This window comes from Tachypleus tridentatus, chromosome 8 (genome assembly GCF_004210375.1).
Source record: "Tachypleus tridentatus isolate NWPU-2018 chromosome 8, ASM421037v1, whole genome shotgun sequence".
Classification (NCBI taxonomy): Eukaryota; Metazoa; Arthropoda; class Merostomata; order Xiphosura; family Limulidae; genus Tachypleus; species Tachypleus tridentatus.
In genome coordinates, this window is record NC_134832.1 from 21,194,184 (window position 1) to 21,215,138 (window position 20,955).

The 20,955-nt window shown below is 32.8% G+C and overlaps 1 protein-coding gene across 5 annotated transcripts in view; it reads right to left on the reverse strand.

Annotated features, from left to right (window-relative positions):
- LOC143258646 (transcription initiation protein SPT3 homolog) overlaps nt 1–20,955 on the reverse strand; it is a 135,585-nt gene that overhangs the window by 19,862 nt on the left and 94,768 nt on the right. For 3 of the 5 annotated variants that reach the window (XM_076517906.1, XM_076517903.1, XM_076517904.1), the window contains exons 3-6: nt 3,812–3,896; nt 3,077–3,163; nt 1,870–1,972; nt 605–759 (exon numbers count right to left, since the gene is read on the reverse strand). In XM_076517906.1, coding sequence (XP_076374021.1) covers nt 605–759; nt 1,870–1,972; nt 3,077–3,163; nt 3,812–3,896 — 430 coding nt within the window. Of the gene's footprint in view, nt 1–604; nt 760–1,869; nt 1,973–3,076; nt 3,164–3,811; nt 3,897–15,041; nt 15,347–20,955 lie in introns of all 5 variants that reach the window. The other 2 variants (XM_076517907.1, XM_076517908.1) reach the window with 1 other exon arrangement.

The window sequence follows — 20,955 nt, forward strand, 5'->3', positions numbered from 1 at the left end:
CAAATTGATTGCCTTCATAAATGTGTGAAGTGTTACAAGAAATTCTTTTGTCACCTTACTGATATCTCAGTTTTGAATTATTATAACATGTATCTAGTAAAAACTGGCAAGAAGCCATCATTGCCGCAGTTTAGTTACAATGTAATTTACCAATTATTGGAAAGATATGGAAGGATAGCAAGACCTTTCCTACAAAGACATAGCCTTATTGTTTCTGATAGACTTATTGGAAAAGAAACATTTTCTTGGAATTTTTTAGAAAGCATTCCATCCTCATTGACATTAACAGCAGCTGGAAGGTGAAATGTGTATTCACGCTATTCTATAGCAAGACATGCTGGTTAAAGCACTGGAATAGTGCTATGTATTTCCCTACAAATGGACTGTTCAAATGGTAACTGGGACATGCCAAAGAGTAGATGAATTATGGAAAACATGGAAGAAGATGATGTTTGCTATGGATATAAGAGCCTTATGGAGCATTTAGGCAATGGAAATTGTGCTACAGGGCTTTTGTCAAGATGCACAGAACATAAAAGGAAAAAATCTGTAAACAGAGAATGACAAGGATTTCAATGTACATTTCTAAAGATTAAACACTCACAGTCTGTCTGTCCAGTTTTACTTCATCGAAAATGTCCTCATCAAAAGCACTTAACAATTCCTCTGTTTGATCAATAGAACTCAAAAAATCATAACACAATTTTGTCCTTTTCATTTTAGCCATTGCCATTTTGTTCTCTTCTTTTTCCTTTCCACCTATGTGAACATTAACTTTTGTGAGTGAAACACTTGAATATTTTAATCAAAGATTACTTTATCTAGCTAGATAGTAATATATAAATAAATGCAAAATGCTACCAACAATTACGCCTTCAAAGTTCATGTACCAAACAAATTAAAATATCTGCAACTAATAGAAAAAAATTTTTAGCTTAATACAACAGACACAATAATTCAATACCCTTTGCTATTCACCACGTTATTGTTATTGTTAGAATGTAATTGCAAACACTGTCAAACTATTAAGAAGACAAAACATTCAATGAGCTGTAATTGTGTCTTTTGACAGTAATAGTTACAAATAAAAGAAAATCATATATAATCAATGAATCTTAAAACTTTCTCTTATCCACAAAACATTTTAATTCATTGTTTTTTACAAAAACAAATATTTATTAAGAAAAACTTTAAAATCAATTAACAAACAATTATTGATTTTATGATTTATAAGTGCTCTGTAATATGCAAACAAAATGATATAACTTAAATTTGATACTTTTACTGCAAAACTGCATTTTCTATAAAAACATCATTAAAAATACATTTAGAAATAGAAGAGAAAATATTAAAAATATAATTATATTTTATTTTTTAAATTATGAAAATCAAATAACACAAAATTTGTCATAAATCTTTATTTTTTTTCTATTCATATATCTTTTTGAAATAACATAAACAAAGCCTCACTTATCTGACCCATAGCCTAACTGATGATGAGATTTTCTGTATGAAAACTGACCTGTAAGTTGTGTGTAAATACATGGACTAGTAATTAAAAGTAAAAATTGATAAACAAATATAAGTGAAGATAATAACATGCCACCTTTTATATTCTGCATATGTTCAGAGAAGAATTAAAATAAAAATATATATATATATTAAATCACTTGACTGTGAAGTTCTTGCTTGATTATATAGTTATTTTTTGTACAATAAAATTACATACACCCATATATTTCAAAATATTCAAGCTAAAAGACCACTAGGAAAAAATATTATACATATATAAGACTGTAAATAGTACATTAAAATTGTACATAACTATTTTTCTCACTAGGTGGCAACACATATATTAGCTTGCACTACCTGCACTTTCCACCAGTTCCTCTTCTTCTATTCCAGAACCCTTAATAATTGAGTGTTTCAAATCTTTCAAGTTCAGGTATTTTATTACTCTTGACAATTTCACCTAAAAAACAAAATTTTTAGTAATTCATACATAGCATCTGATATATTTTTCCATTCTTCTACTATTAAGCTCTATAGATTCCAAAATATATATTAAACAACATGCAATGAACTTAAAGACTTCTTTTTTCAGTGCTTCTACAATAATATGTTGCATTTATAAATGAAAAATATTCTTATTTATGCAATTATAAAAGTAACAAGATACGTTTTATTTTTTACTACTAAACCTGTTCTTAAGATATACCTACAATGAATGTATTATTAGCATACTAAATGAAAAGAATGTATTCAAACAAATTGTTTGATTTATAAAACATGAACTCTGAAATCTTATTTGGCATTTTTCTAACCCACTAGGTAGGTCTTTAAAGGTTCTTGTTATTTTTGAAAAAGATCTGTCAAGTGGATCTTTACTTGATTTTATTTGGTTTAAGAGGAATTATATGTTAAATATTTAGAGAATTTTATATGTACAAGGTAAACTATCAGTTGTATCTTTGTAGGAAATACTTACTTAAAAGGAGCTATCAACTAACTTTCATGCAATGTATCTCAGAACAGCTGGTATGGGTAATAACACTTTTATTGATAAGCAAAGAACGTTTCAACCTTCTTAGCTCATCTTGTTAACCTGAAGATGACTGAGGAAGGTCAAAACGTTGTTCTCTGTTTAGCATTAAAAGTGTTAATACCCAAACCAGCCGTTTTGAGATGCATTTTTATTTCAAGTGGGTTTCTCATCATCAAGAATAACTTTCAACCAATTCTACCTACCCAATGATTTCATTCGCAAATAGGGAAACAAATCAATTAAAAGCCATTTTAGTGACACACCAAGCGTAATTAAATTTAAGATACAAAAGGTTTTTAATTATATTTACCCAGACTTGTTTAACAATTCTTTGTAATGAAAATAATTTAAAATAAAATCTGTAGCTGAGAAGATCAAAAGGATTACATATTTAATAGTGTGACCACTCTGAGCTTCTGATATTTCAAAAAGTGTAGAAAGTACCATTTTTAGTTTTTTCTTTTCAACAATTAACAAATGGAATATTTCATATATTTACAGTGTTCTATATTTTGTATAATTTTAACTCACCTTGTCCTTTCTTAAAAGAAACAGAACATCTTCTAGCCCTATAAATCGTGCTCCTCTAAAAGATGCATTTTCACTACTCTGAAATAGCTGTGTAGAAAATAAAAAGTAGATTACAAGACTTATTGTTGATTTGATTTACAGAAATTCTTATGTAATCTTATCATTTGTATATACAAGTCATGTAAGCAGTTTCTCTTGAACACTTCTTCCTTATTACATTTATAGTTCTTATTAATTTTTACTATATTAACATCAGGCACCTTTATTTATGTTATACAACCCTTTGGATTCAGCTGCTCAACCTGTCATTATTATAACATAAATGTTCTTAAATTGTCACACTAATAAAATAAGCTCTAAATCTTTGTTTTTAGAAAAGTATGTTTAATGACAGCAAACACAAAAAGGAAGTCTGACAGATAGACATATCTTAGTTTGTCAATTAATAATGACTATATATGATAGCTCAAAAATATTTCACACCTTAATACTGGCACTGTCACTCTTAATTTGTATGCATTTTACAAACATGGTATTTTGTACAGTACTTTATAATAACTCTTAAAAACTTATTACTTTATACCTTCTTACACATCACAAATACGTTATTTAAGATAATTAGAGCAGGTAGTCATGAATACTTTTTGTTATATACTACTGTTTTATGTCTTGATAATAGGAAGGATTAAAAATGTTATGATATTTAGTACTGAATGTGGCTTCTCTTTAACTAACCAGAAGATTCAGCTGTTGACGAACAATCTCCTCAATAAGTTGAGCTGATTCCAAAAGTGGCTTCCTGGAGTCACCAAAACCATGCCTACAGCAAAATAACCCATCCATAAAGTAGTTACGAATTTGTTAGCAATATCAGATTTTTGTAAGTGTAATTAAACTTACTAATGTTTTTCAATGTAATTACTTATATTATCTAACTGTACATAGGTTTGAAAACTAAAGCATTATTTTCAACTCTCTCCTTTTTCTCTGAAATGAGTTATACTGATTTTCTCAAGCAGATTTGTCACCCATTTTTGATCATCCATCTTACAAAGCCAGCTTAGTACAATGATCATCATTACCAAATGAAACAAGACAATGAAGAGGCAGAGACAGTTTAATTAGTTATAATTAGAGAGAAAGACACCTAAGGTCAAGTGTAAAGGTGGGCAATAGTATTTATAATTTAAATTAAGCTAAAATATAGATTAAGCCTACAAGATAACTCATCACATCATGTCTCAAGGTAAGTAAATATTACTAGATGTAAAACTCGGCCTCTATGTTAACATGTTGTTATAGTTTTATAAGGTAAAAGCATTTGATATTAAGTTTATTAAAATATATGAATGTTTTCTTAAGCCATGCTTTCTGAAAAAAATTGATTATCAGAATATAGATAAGTTAATAAAGAAACTCACAGAAGAAGAGAACACAACATCTCCAAATCAGATTTAAATGTGCATTGCTCAAGCAACAATTCTACAAGGACCTATCAATCTTGATTGTAAAGCACAGGTATTTAAAATCTTGGGATACTCTCAAATTTCTAAGGAGAGATTTTATTTAGTAAAAATGTAACAGTTTAACTTAATCTGAAAGGTTTTAAATACAAAGAATATGTGTGGTAGACCAACCCATCCAAGATAAAATCTGTAATGATAGGAAATTCACAGGACTATATAGTGAATTAACAGTTACTGGCAGGGGCGTAGATTTTTTACACCCGATGGGAGGATGATTTTTGCAGCCACTTATGTGGACTGTTCAATTTGCAAATTGGTAATCTCTGATTACGTGAACCTGAAAGCTGTAAACATGCAGCACAGAGTAATTTTATTGCCACGATACTTGCATGTATACTTAGGCCTACTGACTGATATTTATGAACTGTCGCTTAGATTGAAAAGCTTAGAAGCATGCCTATATTAAAGATGTACGTTTTGGCTACTGAAAAAGCCTACATCTAGGCCTAATTATGTAATTCGATTGGTAAGAACACGAGAATCACAAGAACAAACACACAATTTGTAGGCTTGTGCTGCAATAAAACAATTCAACAGATCAAACTGTAGGGGGAGATGACTGTATGCACCATACCCCCCATCCCCCCGCAGGATCTACGCCCCTGGTTACTGGATGCATTGTTGACACAAATGGAGATCAAATCTTGCTTATACATAACCCACACTATATGTATACACATTACAAATGCACAAAATTCAAATTCAAAAAACAAACATAACTTTTACAGAACACAAAAATTTCACCAGTAACTATAGGACTAAATTTAAAATCTTATCTCTCAATTTATAAAATATACCAAATTTCTTTATACAGTGGAAAAGTGTTTGCTACATTAGGTTTCTGCTTTGAAGTCTAGCTTGGAACAAAATTCAAAGATCTGCTTGATCTGGCACAGCATCATCACTATCTGAGGCAAATGTAACCTGCAAATCTGTTTAGCAAAAATCTTTTTATCCTATAACAACTGGATCACCCAGATGGAATTTTATATAATACTACTTTCAGATGTTGCTATAAAAATATTATGACAAAAGTTATTGTACTCATTTAGAAATGGACCTTAATAATCATAAATAGTGTATTTTCTTATTAAAATTTACATATTTGTGAAAATATTTAAATGCCATTTTACAATAATGAAGGTTTATTTCACATAGATTGCATTTTTACAACATCCCAAGTGTAATAAGATTAATTATATGAAGTATGTGTATGCACACATATATTAAATATCTGGAATGCTTGTTTTGTTTTTTTAACAAAGCTACAAATTACAAAATTTAGGCTTTGTCCACCATAGAGAACCAGCACTTAAAATGCAGATTTCCAAAATGTTACACTGTTTCCAAGACAAAATTACAAAATATATCTGCACTTAATAACATAAATTAAAAAAAAAAAGCTTTGTATTTCTCACATCCAACAAATACACACAATTGTTGGAGGTTATAATTTCACGAACGTTATTCTTCACTTGTTTTTGTTTTGTGTTGTCAAAAATTATCACTGAACAACAACAAAACATTTTCACTGCTACTAGAAAAATGCAACTGTTTCAGAGTAATTTTAAAATGGTGATCCTAAAACGCACACTGGAAAACACTGATCATCTATTTACTTTGAGTTATGAATGATTTATTCAAAATATGCTTACATATAATGAAAATACATTTTTCTGTAATAATTTTATTTATTCATTGAATATTGATTTTAAGAATGTATAATCTGCATGCTTCGATAAGTTTTTTTCATGTTCACAACATGAGCAAAGAACTCAATGGCTTAGTATTCTATTGTGTAAAAGTATAGTTTGTAGACAACTTTAGATGAGTCAATAAAAGGCCTCTACTTATGAAAATGACGTTCAGTACCTAATTTTTCCATCAGTGCATTAATATTTGTACAGAAACACAGAGTATTTTGCCTGCTATAGAGAGCAGCAAGACTATGCATATTTAGATCTTACTTGAATGAGAAGCAGCTAGCATTTCAAATGATTTTCTAAAAAATATAAAATAATATGTTTAGAGAATTAGAGTTTAAAAGATTTAAAACAAGGTTTTGTACAATTTGAATTATATCATGGGTATACTGAGAGAAAGAAGATCAGAATCTGTTTTTATTGTATGCAAAGTGACATGAATGAGTGAGAGGCATCTGATTCTACCCCTTTTATGCTCAGTTGAGTGAAATTTAGAAATGGACAAATTCTAACCTGATATTTTAAGTCAGAAACATCAAATTACCCTGAATTCTTGAGTTTTCTCTAGGAGCAAATGTTTTGATGTCCAATGTACTGTTCAAAATACAGAAATTTTGGTATTAAAATAATTATTTTTGGTATCTCACCATCTACAAAAGCACAGCAATTCAATTTATTTTTTAAATACTTGAATAATTAATATTGTTTCTAATTGCTATGTATACAAAATATAAGAGAAATGGCCATGATGCCTTTGTTCATTCATGTTGACAATTATGTGTGAGCCATAATAAGTCACAATAACAATCCAGATTCTTAAAACATTAAGCTTCTCTACCTATGGAGCTTTTCATTAAATCTATTTATAGCATCAAATAAAAACAAACTTACTAACAATGTAATTAAGTAGCACTTGACATCAAACGATCTGAAGTCCTGTACATTCTAATCTTGTGCACAAGCAGGTGACCAATTCGGTCATTTATATTTGATCAATTTAGAGGATGTAAAGTGATATCAATATCTTGCTTACTCTTGACACATCAGAGCACAAATCAACGTTTTATAAAGATGCAGACAAATAAACAAATGGAATGATAGATTAACAACTTCAAACTCTCAGATTAAAGCTCTGTTACACAAAATCCAAGAGAATAAAATTTCAATGTTTCAAATCAGAAAATGTCTGATACATAGTACACACATGGCAAACATAAGATATTTACGTAATAAACAGTTAAAAAAGAAGACCTTGTCAAACTTTTACATGTTCTTAATAACTTAAACATGGAGAAATACAAAGGAATACAAAAGTCATCATCTTGGGTTTTGTACTGTGATAGTTGCCATCTATTCAGTATTTTTGCATGGCATCAAATAATGCTGATATTGTTAGCAAAAGAAAGGTAAAAGTACTTTAAGGTTTGAGTTATTCTCAGAAGTTATGAAATATAGCATGCAAAAACTACAATTTGTAATGTGTCACATTTAGGTCACATTTAATGACACTAATACTCTAGCATAATCATTACAAAAATTTATACCTTAACACACAACAGCAGTTTTCAACTGATTTATATGTGGAAATGTCATATATTTATGTGTATAAAATTCAAAAAAGCAAATATACTAATATGATACTAAATAAAAATAAAGTTTTAAGCTTGGTTATATTGGGTTTATTAAAAACTTAGGTTTCATGTGCAAGCAAATGTATCATTATATGCAGTTTTTTTCAAGAATAAACCAAACATACCTGATCTTCACAACAAGGAGAAAATCACAGATTTATTATATGTAACTGGTGTGGTGATTTAGTTCTGGTAGAATGGAAACAATAAAATTTGATTGACAGGAGAATAAAACACCAACTGGCTAACTGTGGGAAATATTGTGTTGTTATAAAATTAAAGAAAAATATATATTTACGTGGAAAGGAAAAAAATATAAATTATATTTAAAAAAAGAAAAATTAAAATAAATTACTTTAAATAAACTGAAAGTAGGGAAGGGTACTGTTGATGGAAGAACATGCATACATTATTAGTAGATGAAAAAGAAATATATTTAAAAGGTAAAACATGAGTGAAATTTCATTAACATCTCTTTCAAAACAACAATTATCTGGCTTAAAAGTCAAAACCACTCTCATGATCAATATTTTCTCACTCTCTGCAACTAACTAATAACAAAACTGGAATGCAGTTATTTGAAGGCATCTGATATAAATGACAATCATAAGGTAATTAGTCCTACATGCACAGCATAAAATATGTGCAGATAGCCCTCATGTAACTTTGCATGAAAATTCAAAACAAACAAAAAAATACGAAATAATTATCCTGTATGAACACAGCATCTTTGACTGAATCCTACTTTACAAAGTAACATAGATATTCGATCAGATTTAGCATGTTCTGAATTACTACTCTCAAAATGTCTGTACAATACATAAATATGAAAAATATACCTTAAAAGAGAGTCAAATATGTGATATCTGAGCACCACAAATACTTTTTTGCTTAAAGCTTAAGAATTAAAACAAATGTTTTTCTTCTCACAATCAAAGGTCTTCAGATTACTTTTAAACTATAAAACAATTCTTGTTCATTTGTTAAGCACAAATCTAGTCTACAAAATAATGTAGATTTACAATAAAAAACCAAACATACTGTATACTCACAAGTGAATCAAAATTTTTGTATTTTGTAAGATTTATCAGTTCCATACTTATAACAAAAATTTGCATTCAGTATTCATTACTGTAATTATTACAAGAAAAAAAATGCTGTTTTTGTTGAGTATCATTAGCTATTTTGACATTCAAATGTTTCTTACTGCTCACATTACTGGGGATAGTAAATAAATGAGAAAAAATTAGGCAAAATACTTACAAAACGTTGAATGTATAGAGAGTGTTAGAGTAGAAAAAAAATGAAGAATTTAAGACTTACAAAAATAATCATAATATTTGGAAAGTCTGACAGAAAATCACACTGGAAAGTCAAGAAGTATGCACGTGATACATTATAGCATTTTCCAAATTCCAAGTAGTATGTTATGTTAAATTGTATGCACATTTCCTATGTGGAAATTTGAGGTAAATTTTACTAATCTATGTAAGTAGCATTTTTTGTTGTTTTCTAAGTCTGTGATTGCTAAAACCTTAAATCAATATTTAGTTGTTTACAAACTATTTTATCTTGGTTAACAGCTATTCATTTAACAAACAGTGCTGTCAAACGTTATAAGGTTTCACACTTTGTTCTGATATATGAAATGGTAAAGATACACGCATCCATTCTGATGCCAATCCCCTTGTGTTCAGGTAATATAATAAAACGCCCATTTGAGACCCCAAAACAGAGGAAGTTTGTAAAACTTTAGGTTTTGTAAATCAAATACATTCGACATTTCACGGCTGCTGTGATAAAGTAACCAGTGATGCCTCATCGCTTCTAATGGTGTTCGTCTGGCCATTTGTTTGTTTATTTCTTCTCTGTATGTTTTATCTTATAAAGGCTAGTATAGAAAGACATGAGGGAATTCCAATAAGAAAATCCTCATTTCTAGACTCTCGTAGATGCCATACAGTGTTGGCCAATGTTCACAGAAAAAGCCACAGGGTGACTAGAGATTGAAGAGTTTTAACCATTTGCGGTAGCGTGGCATTAGGCTTAGCACCCAACAGCCCTGTTTAACACTGATGTCACTGGAGAAAGCACTTGGCAAGTAATCTCACGGGCCGCGTCTATCCTCATTACGGGTAGCAGGCTACTCTAGCGGGAGCCTTGAAAGCAATCCTTCATTGGTAGGGTACTGACAGACAGCCTCGCCAACTTCATGCGACGCTAGCGCTCTATGGGTGACTGCTGCTCGCTAGGAGGGGACGATGCGCATTAAGCCCTAATGTCTTAAACATTTGGCAGCCTGAATCAATTCTCTTGACACTAACAGAATGCCTACCATTACAGTCGTAACTGCGACCGAACGTACCATCTGTTAATATCTACTGAGTGGTTTTTGTTTTATTCTCTTTTATTTCTAACTTGGTTTCACGTTTGGCCAGTTTGAAATCGTAATACGACATTGAATACACATATAGTATCATAAAAACGTTTGTAAGACTGCGAGTTAATTAATAACTAAACAATGGTGGATGGATTAATACCTTGAAAGACACGCAAACATAGGTGATAATAACTGATGAAGTAAAATACAGAGCTGAAAGAGAAAATGGATTGGTGGATAAGTCAAATAATAGTGGAAAAATTCATGATACAATGCTAATCAAAATACCAAATTTATTAGCTTTTGTTGTTTTTTCTTCTGAAAATTACAAAAAAAAGCTGTGTTTTAAATTTAACATTTTAAAAAAGTGTTCTAAGATAAAATAACTATGTTAGAAATAAACGCTTTCTTTAATTCAGGGCAACGTAGCTTCAACCAATCAACTTACCTTCAATTCGATTTTTGTTTTCAGTTGACAATGACAAATATCGACAGTTAATAAATTACTTTAAATCAGTAAAGTAGCTTCATCATGAAATCAAATTATCGTTTTTAATACTGTATCGTACAATTTAAGATGATAAATCAAGTAGCCAACACATAATCATCAGTACGAAAAGCCTTAGTTTTACTCACGTGCTGATACAATGCAACGGTTTAGCAAACTACTTTGAAACTCAATGTTTCACAGTCAACATCAATAATTATTTGTAGGGAGTGATGTTTTGGTACATGACTTCATACTGGAATGAATTTGAATTATAAACATGAATTCATAACACTAGCTAGCAAAGGTTTTACGAGAATACAATATGAAGTCTACAGATGAAAACAGGAAAAAGATTATGCTACTATGAGAATTATAGACAGATGTATAACGGGTAAATTATTGTGAGAATGAATGAACACACACAAAAGTAAAATTAAACTTGAATTCAGACAGACGTAAAGTGACAAATGTAATAAACTAACCGAGACATGTAAAACCTAAACACAAACTAACATACAGATATATATATAAACAGATTCAACATAATGATTCGGTAAATAAACAAATCGCCTAAACAGTTTACCTAATTATACGTAGATATTAAAGCGGCGTTTAAAATAAAGCCTAATATCGCAAACATCTTATCTTCATTTATCTTCTTGATGTTTTAAAACGTGTCAACAACGTTACGCCGAGTTAAATATAAAAATCTTTCAATCCTGCGTTATAGTAATTAGAAAACAAATTGTGATGTCAAGTGAATATACACCAAAATGATATTTCAATTCTGAATACATTACTAATTAGGAAATAAGCATGGAGAGTCAGAATAAATTTTCGAAATTACTTTGTAAACATGAAATATATATATAAAGCACTGTGTTGTATACATATGTAAGTGATGACCTCGGGTTCTTACGCAGATGATATACAAAATTTTAATATAATTTACTGCTCCAAGGAAGCTAAACAAATCAAGACTAAGGTAATTTATCTGGAGATAAAGCCTTCAAATAAAAAAAAAAAGTCACAACAGGGCCAGCAAAAGAATCCAATTTCCTCGAGTGAGCCACGATTTAGTCCCGCGTCGTCTGTTCTAATTAGAGATAGGCTTCTACGGATTTTACAGTCGCTGAGTCTCACGACGCGAAACGAGGCAGGGACAAAGCGTGAAGGCTGAAGAGAGACAGAGAAAGAAAGGCGACAGCAGGGTTTAAATCACAATTTCGTTCTCAATCCCCGAAAGCGGTACAGAGAGGTATCGAAAATCCGTCGGTAGTCAGGGCAGACGGTGACTGTTAGGCAAGCCACAAAGGGCCGAGGCTCTCCCGGTCCCATCAGACTAGATAAAACCCCAGGAAATGAAAGCAAACCTCAAATCCCCCGGTGAAAGCTGCTGAGAGACGGTATTCAGCCTGGGGTGAGCTGCACAGAAAGCTTCAGCAAAAATAAGGATTTAGTGGAAGAACCAAATAGGTTGCCTAGGCGACCACACAAAGCAACCACCCAAAGACGGACCGTGCGTCCACAATAAGCACCGCTGACAAACATGGATATGCTATGTGCAACAAGGGGAGAGGGGAAGGGGTATAAGGATTTTATCTTTCCTATAGCTACTTCTGGCTCTTGATAATAAATTCTAGTTGCCTTTGGCACGTTTCCCTGGGATTACCCGTAAAAATCGTGGAATTCCAAAGCTTTCGGCTCGCAGGTGGCACTTTACGCACTATGGTTGTCACTGCTAAGCAACCCGTCTCTAAGGAGCATGGAAAAACTTTCATCGCCCACAAAGGTAGAGGCGTGATAACACGTAGATACGATGACACAACTCAACTTTTGTGACCAACTAGAGAGAAGCAGACCGTGAAAAAATGAACAAAAGTAAAATGTCAGAAGGTTAAAATACATTATAAATCGAACAGTACAGATAATACTCTTGAAACGTTCAGTTTCTTATCACACTTCGTTTGTTCGTAACTAATACTGAACTTTTCTTCCTAGTCTGTGTCAAAGTACCATATTAATAAATCTACATAGCTTTTACGATATAATATCACAAAGCTTGGTTACGTAAAAAAAAAAATCCCCATGAGAAGATAAAACAACTGCTGACAGTATCTTAGATTGTAATTTTATTACATAAACAGCAATAGGTTTCAAAATGGCTGAACTGACAGAATAGAATACATTTGTTGCATAAAACCTTGAACAAAATCTGCTAAATCCTAATACACAAGAATATAAAGAATGACGAAGAATTTTTTGGAGAGTTCTGAGAAATGTTCATTGAAAATAAATTTACAGAGATTATTACACTATCTTATTTTCAGACAGAAGATTTTAATTGACGAAATGTTAAAATTCTGAAAAAAATGTGAAGGCATAATAATTTCTGTTTACAATGCATTTGAAGCACCGAATTTAACCGTTGTTATAGTTTAGTTTGCAAAATAATAATGGTTACACTTTTAAGAATAGATTGAACATTTCTCGCATAAAGTTTGAAATACTTGAGAAACATTTCCCACATTTCATGTGCAATGTGAAATCTGCACGAGAAAATAAAATAATTGGACATCATTTTGGAAACAGAAATATTTCTGTTTTACAATTACTGTTTAATGAAAGCTCACGTTATAATTAAATTTAATGAAAATTTCTTTCTACTGTCGCCAGCATTAACTGCCCATAGTTTACAATCGACGTTTTATGGCCTTTAGCCAAATGCTGTCTTTTTAAAATATTTGCTGGGAATACATTAATCCTTCAGGGGCTTTAGATATTAGATAATATTAAAGGACTAAAATCTTTTGATTCCAGATTTCACATAAATAAAAAACACAAGGGCAATGTAATAACGTTCATGTCTTCCGAAACAAATAGGTAGCCACAAATACGATCTCATTTCCGAAATATAACTTCTTGTGCCTTTTGTGTTGAATATTTATATATTAATAATCAGCATACAAGTCACCTAGACATGTTTGGTAGATTGATTTCCAAACAAAGCATTCTGAAACTCTCTTAAAACCAACAACAACAACAGGGATTTGAAATTCTTGCGATATTTTGGTACTAAACTGCTCACCAGTGTAGTAGAATTCGTTCTGATTTCAAGGCTTCGAGGGAGAAAACTACATACTCCCATCCAAAATTCCACCAAACACAGTAATGGTCGCATACATATATGCTGCGCAATACAGAGTCTTATTCCTCGGCTCTATTAAAGGTGAATTTTACAGAAAAAAGAAAACTTTGCAGTGAAAGAACTATTCATACTGATTAATTTTGCAGGTTCACATTTTGTATAAAAAGTATGTGCTAATAAATGAAACATAGAACTTGGTACAGAAAGAGCCCTTTTCCGAGCAGCAATCCGAACGTTTTAGTTTTACGTTTGCCGCTAGGAAAAGTACTGTGACGTAATAGTTGCCAAACAAACCGCGAACGCCAGCGCGTTAAATGTAAATAAACATGGCCAGTGCATACGGAGAAACAGAGGCGGAGTCTGTTTTGACTTTGTGTTTTGAACAGTGTCGAGTAGCGCCATATCAATTCGAACCTACTCTGAACGAACCTAGAACAGTTACTTTTGACATAGATCTGACAAGTTCTAGTGATGAGGACAGTTCCACGAGCGAAAGTAGCGGAACTGTGAGTGATACTGATAGCGCCTAGGCCAGTTGCAAGTCGGTCATACCTCCAATGGAAGAATGGTAAGCCTAAGTCATGACAACAAATATGGTCGAAACCTGTCTGGTGTTTATAAATTACTGGTATCACAGACTGGGTTTTATTTGTTTATACTCTGCTAACCATAGTAACTAATACTCGCGGCCCTTCCACAATCATTGTACCGGGTATTTATGAGTCATTACAAAATGAATTTCAATTATACGTCATAATTCTGTCTATAAAATCAAACTAGATGTAGCAGTTTGAATAGTTAATTTATCTTGAAATGTTTAATTTGAAAAATGGAATTCTTCAAACTTTTCCATATTTAAAAATGATACAAAAACATCTACAGAATGATCTACCAGCTTTTAAACTTGGAATATACTCTATCTGGGATAGATTTGTTCACTGTCTAGACTAGGAAATCAAGGTTTCACTGACTTTCAGGTGCCACAAATGCAAAACACGCTCATAAATGAGAAATGTGTGTGTCTAATTACATTCTTCAAAAACTTGTACTTTTGATAATTGATTATCACTTTATACTGCACACATACATTTAAGTTTGTTCTTTTCATGATGGCAAGGGATGGCTTCAGACAGTGGAACCTGTACGCTGCAGGCTGAGATCAGTCCTCAGCTCTACACGAAGAAAGATGGTGGGGACGATCCTGTCTACTGCCGATGGCTTTTTCAGTCTCAACCTGCCTGGCTTGAAACCCACGGAATCCAAAACAGTGGGATCCGACACAGAACATCAGTGTTCAAAGTGATCTTGACAAAGCTGTGCATGGTGTGAAGGAGTCCAGTTCTTCCTATTGACCATCCGCACCCACTGTCGCCACCTTGCCGGTTCCTTCTCCTTGCACAGAAACGAAAAGAAGCTTTTGCCCGATGTCGAACCGTTTTTACAACCATAAGCAATGCAGTAAACCATGTTATCATAAAACAAATACAAAGTAGCAATATCAAGACAAAAATAATGTCACAAAGTATGTAATCCGAATAAAGCACCAATAGATTTACATAAAACACCAGTACTGAAAGGAACACAATGGTCGGCGCGTAACGAAGCGTGTTTGGCAACTATTACGTCATAGTTGTAAAACGTCACGGAAACAGTCGAACTACCGAGAGGAACTTGAGTTCAAGAACCCGCATATTTTGTTTCATTTTTTATTCAAAAACTAAAGTGTTTAAAAATATGGCAACCACACAGGAATTATACCTAACCAAAGTACAGTTTCTAAGGCAATTATTAAATTTGTTTAAAATTCACCTTTGAGCAGTTTTCTCCGCGGCTTTGGCGAGTTCTGTCGATACAGATAGGCGAGGAAGACTCAATCAAGCTTACCAACTTGCTGCTGTAACGCAGCTAATTGTAGTACCTGCGTGAGCACAAACACATTTACTATCTCGTGTAAAGGAAACTCGGTCTATCAAACTCCTAAATTCTGCAACTCTGTGGCTGAACATTATTGGAGGGCAAGTTCTTTTACCAGTAAAGTACCATAATTGTTTGTTATTTTTTAAAAAGATAACAGACTGAGCCCTTTAACGGAGTACATTTCTTGTTTGGTAACTTGATTACAGGAAATTATGACACCACTATGTAGCTCACCCAATTCCATAATTCTGTCTTACCGATCCCAGACTACGTGTTCAGTTAACGTGCATACTGAAGATACAAATTAAAAAAAAGCATTATGCAGAATTGGTGCTCAGTTAATGGACACAACAAGACATAATACAATAAAGAAGCCAAGATCAATCCATGCATATACATGTAGCCTTGACTCCTGCGCAAAAAATATAATATGCTATTTACTTGTTGTGATTTGTTTGAATTTCGCGCAAAGCTAAACGAGCGCTATCAGCGCTAGTCGTCTCTAATTTAGCAGTGATAGACTAGAGATAAGATAGCTACTCAATACCACTTTCTACTTAGGGATGAAACAGGAATTACCAGCCAATAATAGATGAACATTAGATGACTCTAACATGTTAAAAGTCAATGCTTTGTACACTATATCACTGGTGTCTTTAGGACGCTAATCCCTATATTATGTATGAAGAAAAGGATACCGATAATAATAAATTTTATTACACACATTCATAGAATAACTGCTTTAAAAGGCACGAAGGTTTATTTAGAGCGATGTTATATGTATATATATATAATTTGAAAAGATTATTTTTCTACTTGTAAAATTTTATACGCATTTAGTGTGGGTTGTGTCTTAATAAAGACACAGATTTGCCCTTATCAGACAGAAATTGTATACACACTATCTTTTAAAAACATCTCCATGAGAAGCTCCAGTTGAAGTTTAAGATCTCGAACAATGTATAACATTAGCTACCAAAACCAGCAATCCGTTTATCATGGTTGATTATAAAAAAATAAAAAAAGGCAGCAAACAGAATAAATAAAAAATTGGAAATTTAAAAACCTACAAATAAGGATACAAAACTGAAGATGTTGTATGCATTATTTATTCAAATTACGAATACCTATTTTGATTCCACCAAATGTAATTATAGGTAGTAGAAGTAGTAGTAAATAGATAAAGCACTTGTTTACCTTTACACTGATGCCCTGCATGGCCAAGTGTTAAAGGTGCTCGGCTCGTAATCTGAGAATCGCAGATTCGAATCCTTGTCACACCAAATATGCTCGCCCTTTCAGCCGTGGAAGCATTATAAAGTCACGGTTAATTCCACTATTCGTTGGTAAAAAAGTAGAATAACAGTTGGCGGTGGGTGATGATGATTGTCTGCCTTCGCTCTCGTCTTACACTGAAAAATTTAAGAACGGCTAGCGCAGACAGTCGTGTAGCTTTGCGCTAAATTAAAAAAACAAACTTTTACACTGTAACAACGAAATCATCTTTCGATATTCAAGTCAATCAAATAGGTAGTGTCGTATGACTTTCACTCAAACTAAATCTTTACTTCATAGGATCGTGAAATCAGCTCACTGTAATGTTATTCACAAGTGAAATATTAATCCCTGAATACCACATCTGAAACTGTAAGGATCTACTATACGGCTTAATTACCAGCGGTTATGATGGTGTTTCAAGACCAATCGCAAACATTTAAACTGAAGGAAAATATTTAATCTACTGTGAAGAAAATATTTTATCGGCTGCTTGAACGAAAGCAGAGCTCGAAAAACAAAACATATCCATTAAATGGAGCACTGAAATATATGCACAAATTATTGCAAATGCCATATCTGTGCTAGCCGTCCCTAATTTAGTAGTGTAAGACTAGAGGGAAGGCAGCTAGTCATCACCACCCACCGCCAACTCTTGGGCTACTCTTTTACCAACGAATAGTGGGATTGACCGTCACATTATACACCCCCACGGCTGGGAGGGCGAGCATGTTTAGCGCGACGCGGGCGCGAACTCGCGACCCTCGGATTACGAGTCGCACGCCTTACGCGCTTGGCCATGCCAGGCCCCACTAAGGTAGGAAGAACTCCATACTAAATGTTAAACGCTCAACACCTCCCTAGTTGGGAGATGAGAGATATGGTTATTATAACAGGTTTAACCAATGCATGTACTGTCTCACGCTCATACGATCAGACTTAGAAATAAAATAGTAGATGCTGGACTATAATTACATTTGATTTTAACTGTATACACAACAAATTAAAATAATAATCTGTATTCTAGATAATTCGCTACATAACATGGCATTATATTGAACGGAGTTACACAAGACAGTGTCACTCGACAAATCCACACAATGACGCATGTCTACATCCATCCCAAGTAAACGGAATACATTACTCGATTTGTAAATCAATATAAACCAACATGAAGTAGACCAAAATCATAATTAAACATGTTATAACGACCAAGGTGATGTGTGCTAATTACAGTATGGTATATGTTATGTATGACGGTTTCTTTGTAATCGAGTACAAAGTTACACAATGGGCACTCTGTGCTTTCACCACCATGCATATCGAAAACCGGTTTCATGCGTTGTAAATTCGCACACATGTCGCTATACCACGGAGGGGCACGTAGACAGAGAAAATCATAATCGATACAAGAAATTATCATTCAGTAATTCCGGAAAAAAGATTAAAAAATATATTTTTCATTCATACTTTGGCATGACAAACTACTCAAAGCAGATGTTTCTAGAAAATGGCGGAAGACGAAACAGAAGATGGGAGCTCATTGTAATCAAATACTTGATATAATTTCTCGCCAAATTAGTAAATAACTAAAAAAAAAAAAAAAAAAAAAGCCCACGGTTTGAAATATACGGATGAAAGGCGGCAAAAAAAAAGAACCTATAAAACCGAAAGTAAAAGCATGATACATTACATTATTTCCTGATTAACGTTATAAATTAGCGAAACGCGGTTAAGCTTCATTTTAATACGTCATGTTTATAATAATAATATACATTATACAGTAGATAGCGCCACTCCAAATATATCTGTGACAATATGAAATTTAAGGTTTTGTCCGATGTTACTTTCAGCAGGAACAATAGAAACTGTCCAATATAACTGAACCCACAAGTTGTCTCAATTACAGGTCAGAAATCAAACAGAACTATTGTATCAGCATGTTAGAGATAAGAAGTTATCTGAAAAACACTTTTGTCAGTTCCAGTCAATATGTACAGACTTTGTACGCCAACTAGTAATAACCTAGATGAGGAAAGAAAAAAAGGATAAAGAGAGAGGTTTGGTTTGTTTTGAATTTCGTGCAAAGTTACACGAGAGCTATTTGCGCTAGCCGTCCCTAATTTAGCAGTGTAAGACTAGAGAGAAGGCAGCTGGTCATCACCATCCACCGCCAACTCTTGGGCTACTCTTTTACTAAGGAATAGTGGGATTGACCGTCACATTATAACGCCCCACGGCTGAAACGGCGATCATGTTTGGTGTGACGAGGATTCGAATCCGCGACCCTCAGATTATGAGTCGAATGCCTTAACCACCTGGCCATACCGGGCATTTTATTTTGTTTATTAAAGCATTTTCCAAAATAAACCAAATTGTACGTGCAAAATAATTATAAATTGTTAAATTATAATACTGCAGTTAAGATAATAATCTTTGTGTAGCATATATATATATATATATATAAATACATTATAGTTTGGGAACTAAACTATAATCAATTATAAAATTTTAGGTGACCATACGTGACGACTTGATTTATTATTTGGCTACATCTCACATAATTTTAATGTGGGCAAACGTTTACTTCTGAAAAGTTACTAGTTTTCAATTTTTTGTTCTATTCAGTTATATTAAAAAGAAATTGTATAAACTATTGTGACTGTCCCTCTTTGATCTTTATTTTAAAACGAAAATAGCCGTTTGAGTTAAAGTAATTTTTCATGCTGATTTTATTGTAATTTACATACAAACGATCCACATCGAGATTTGATCCTGCAGTTTCCCGTTTGACAGCTTGCTTTAAGTTTAAATAAATAAAAATAAGGCCGAAAAGAATTGAAATTGAGTTTCAAGTATATATTTTTGTTTTTATTTCATGACTCACTAGTAAAGTATAGTAGGAATATATAGGGGGAGAGCTATACATACACATCCTATCAACTGATGGTTTACCAACACGCTCCACTTCCTAATTCTTTTCTTTAGTACAAACCAACTAGACCAATGAGAGCACACCAGGGTCCTTCGAGGCTGACAAGATGAAAGCTAGGGATGGCGTCCGGTTTTCCTGCATGGTAGCTTTTACAGTCAGTTTAACAGAGTTGGAGCCTGTCGCCTGGGAATGTACAGGTCTTTGTGGCAAGCCTATCTGCTCTCGTTCAGAACCACAGTATCATCCACGTATCATCACCACAAGGCAGAAAGAACTCCATTACAGTCCACATCCATTATCACAGAAGAAGTGCCTTGTCTCTCTACGGACCATGTGCATACATGATAGAGTAATACTGAAGTGACGCAACTGAATCGGCTGTTTAAATGCATCCCACTTCTTATGATCAGGTTCATTATTGTCTGAACATTGCTATTATATATCATATAAATATAAACGACTTCAGATTTTATTTTATTATCAAAAACTGAGCAATGTGAAAAGTATTCCTTTGTTTAATAGTAAATGTTACAACTGTTTTGTAAGCGATTTCATCGATTATTTGGAGGGTTACACAATAACATTCAGTGTATACACTATATCTGAACCATTCATAAAAAAAAAAGATTGATAAACTCACTACTGTACAATGTTAAGATCTTCACAGTGCAAAGGAGAGACAGAAATATTAGTTTTGATTTTGAATATTTAATTCCTAGCCCCCTGTATGTTGTTTTTTGCAGCAAATCATATGCAATGCAGAGAAAAATAATAATTTCAAATGGTTGAACAATCCTCCTACGTTTAATTCCACGACTAACTTATTTTTATTTAATATGTATATACTGAAAACCTTTAGGAAAATATACCTCAG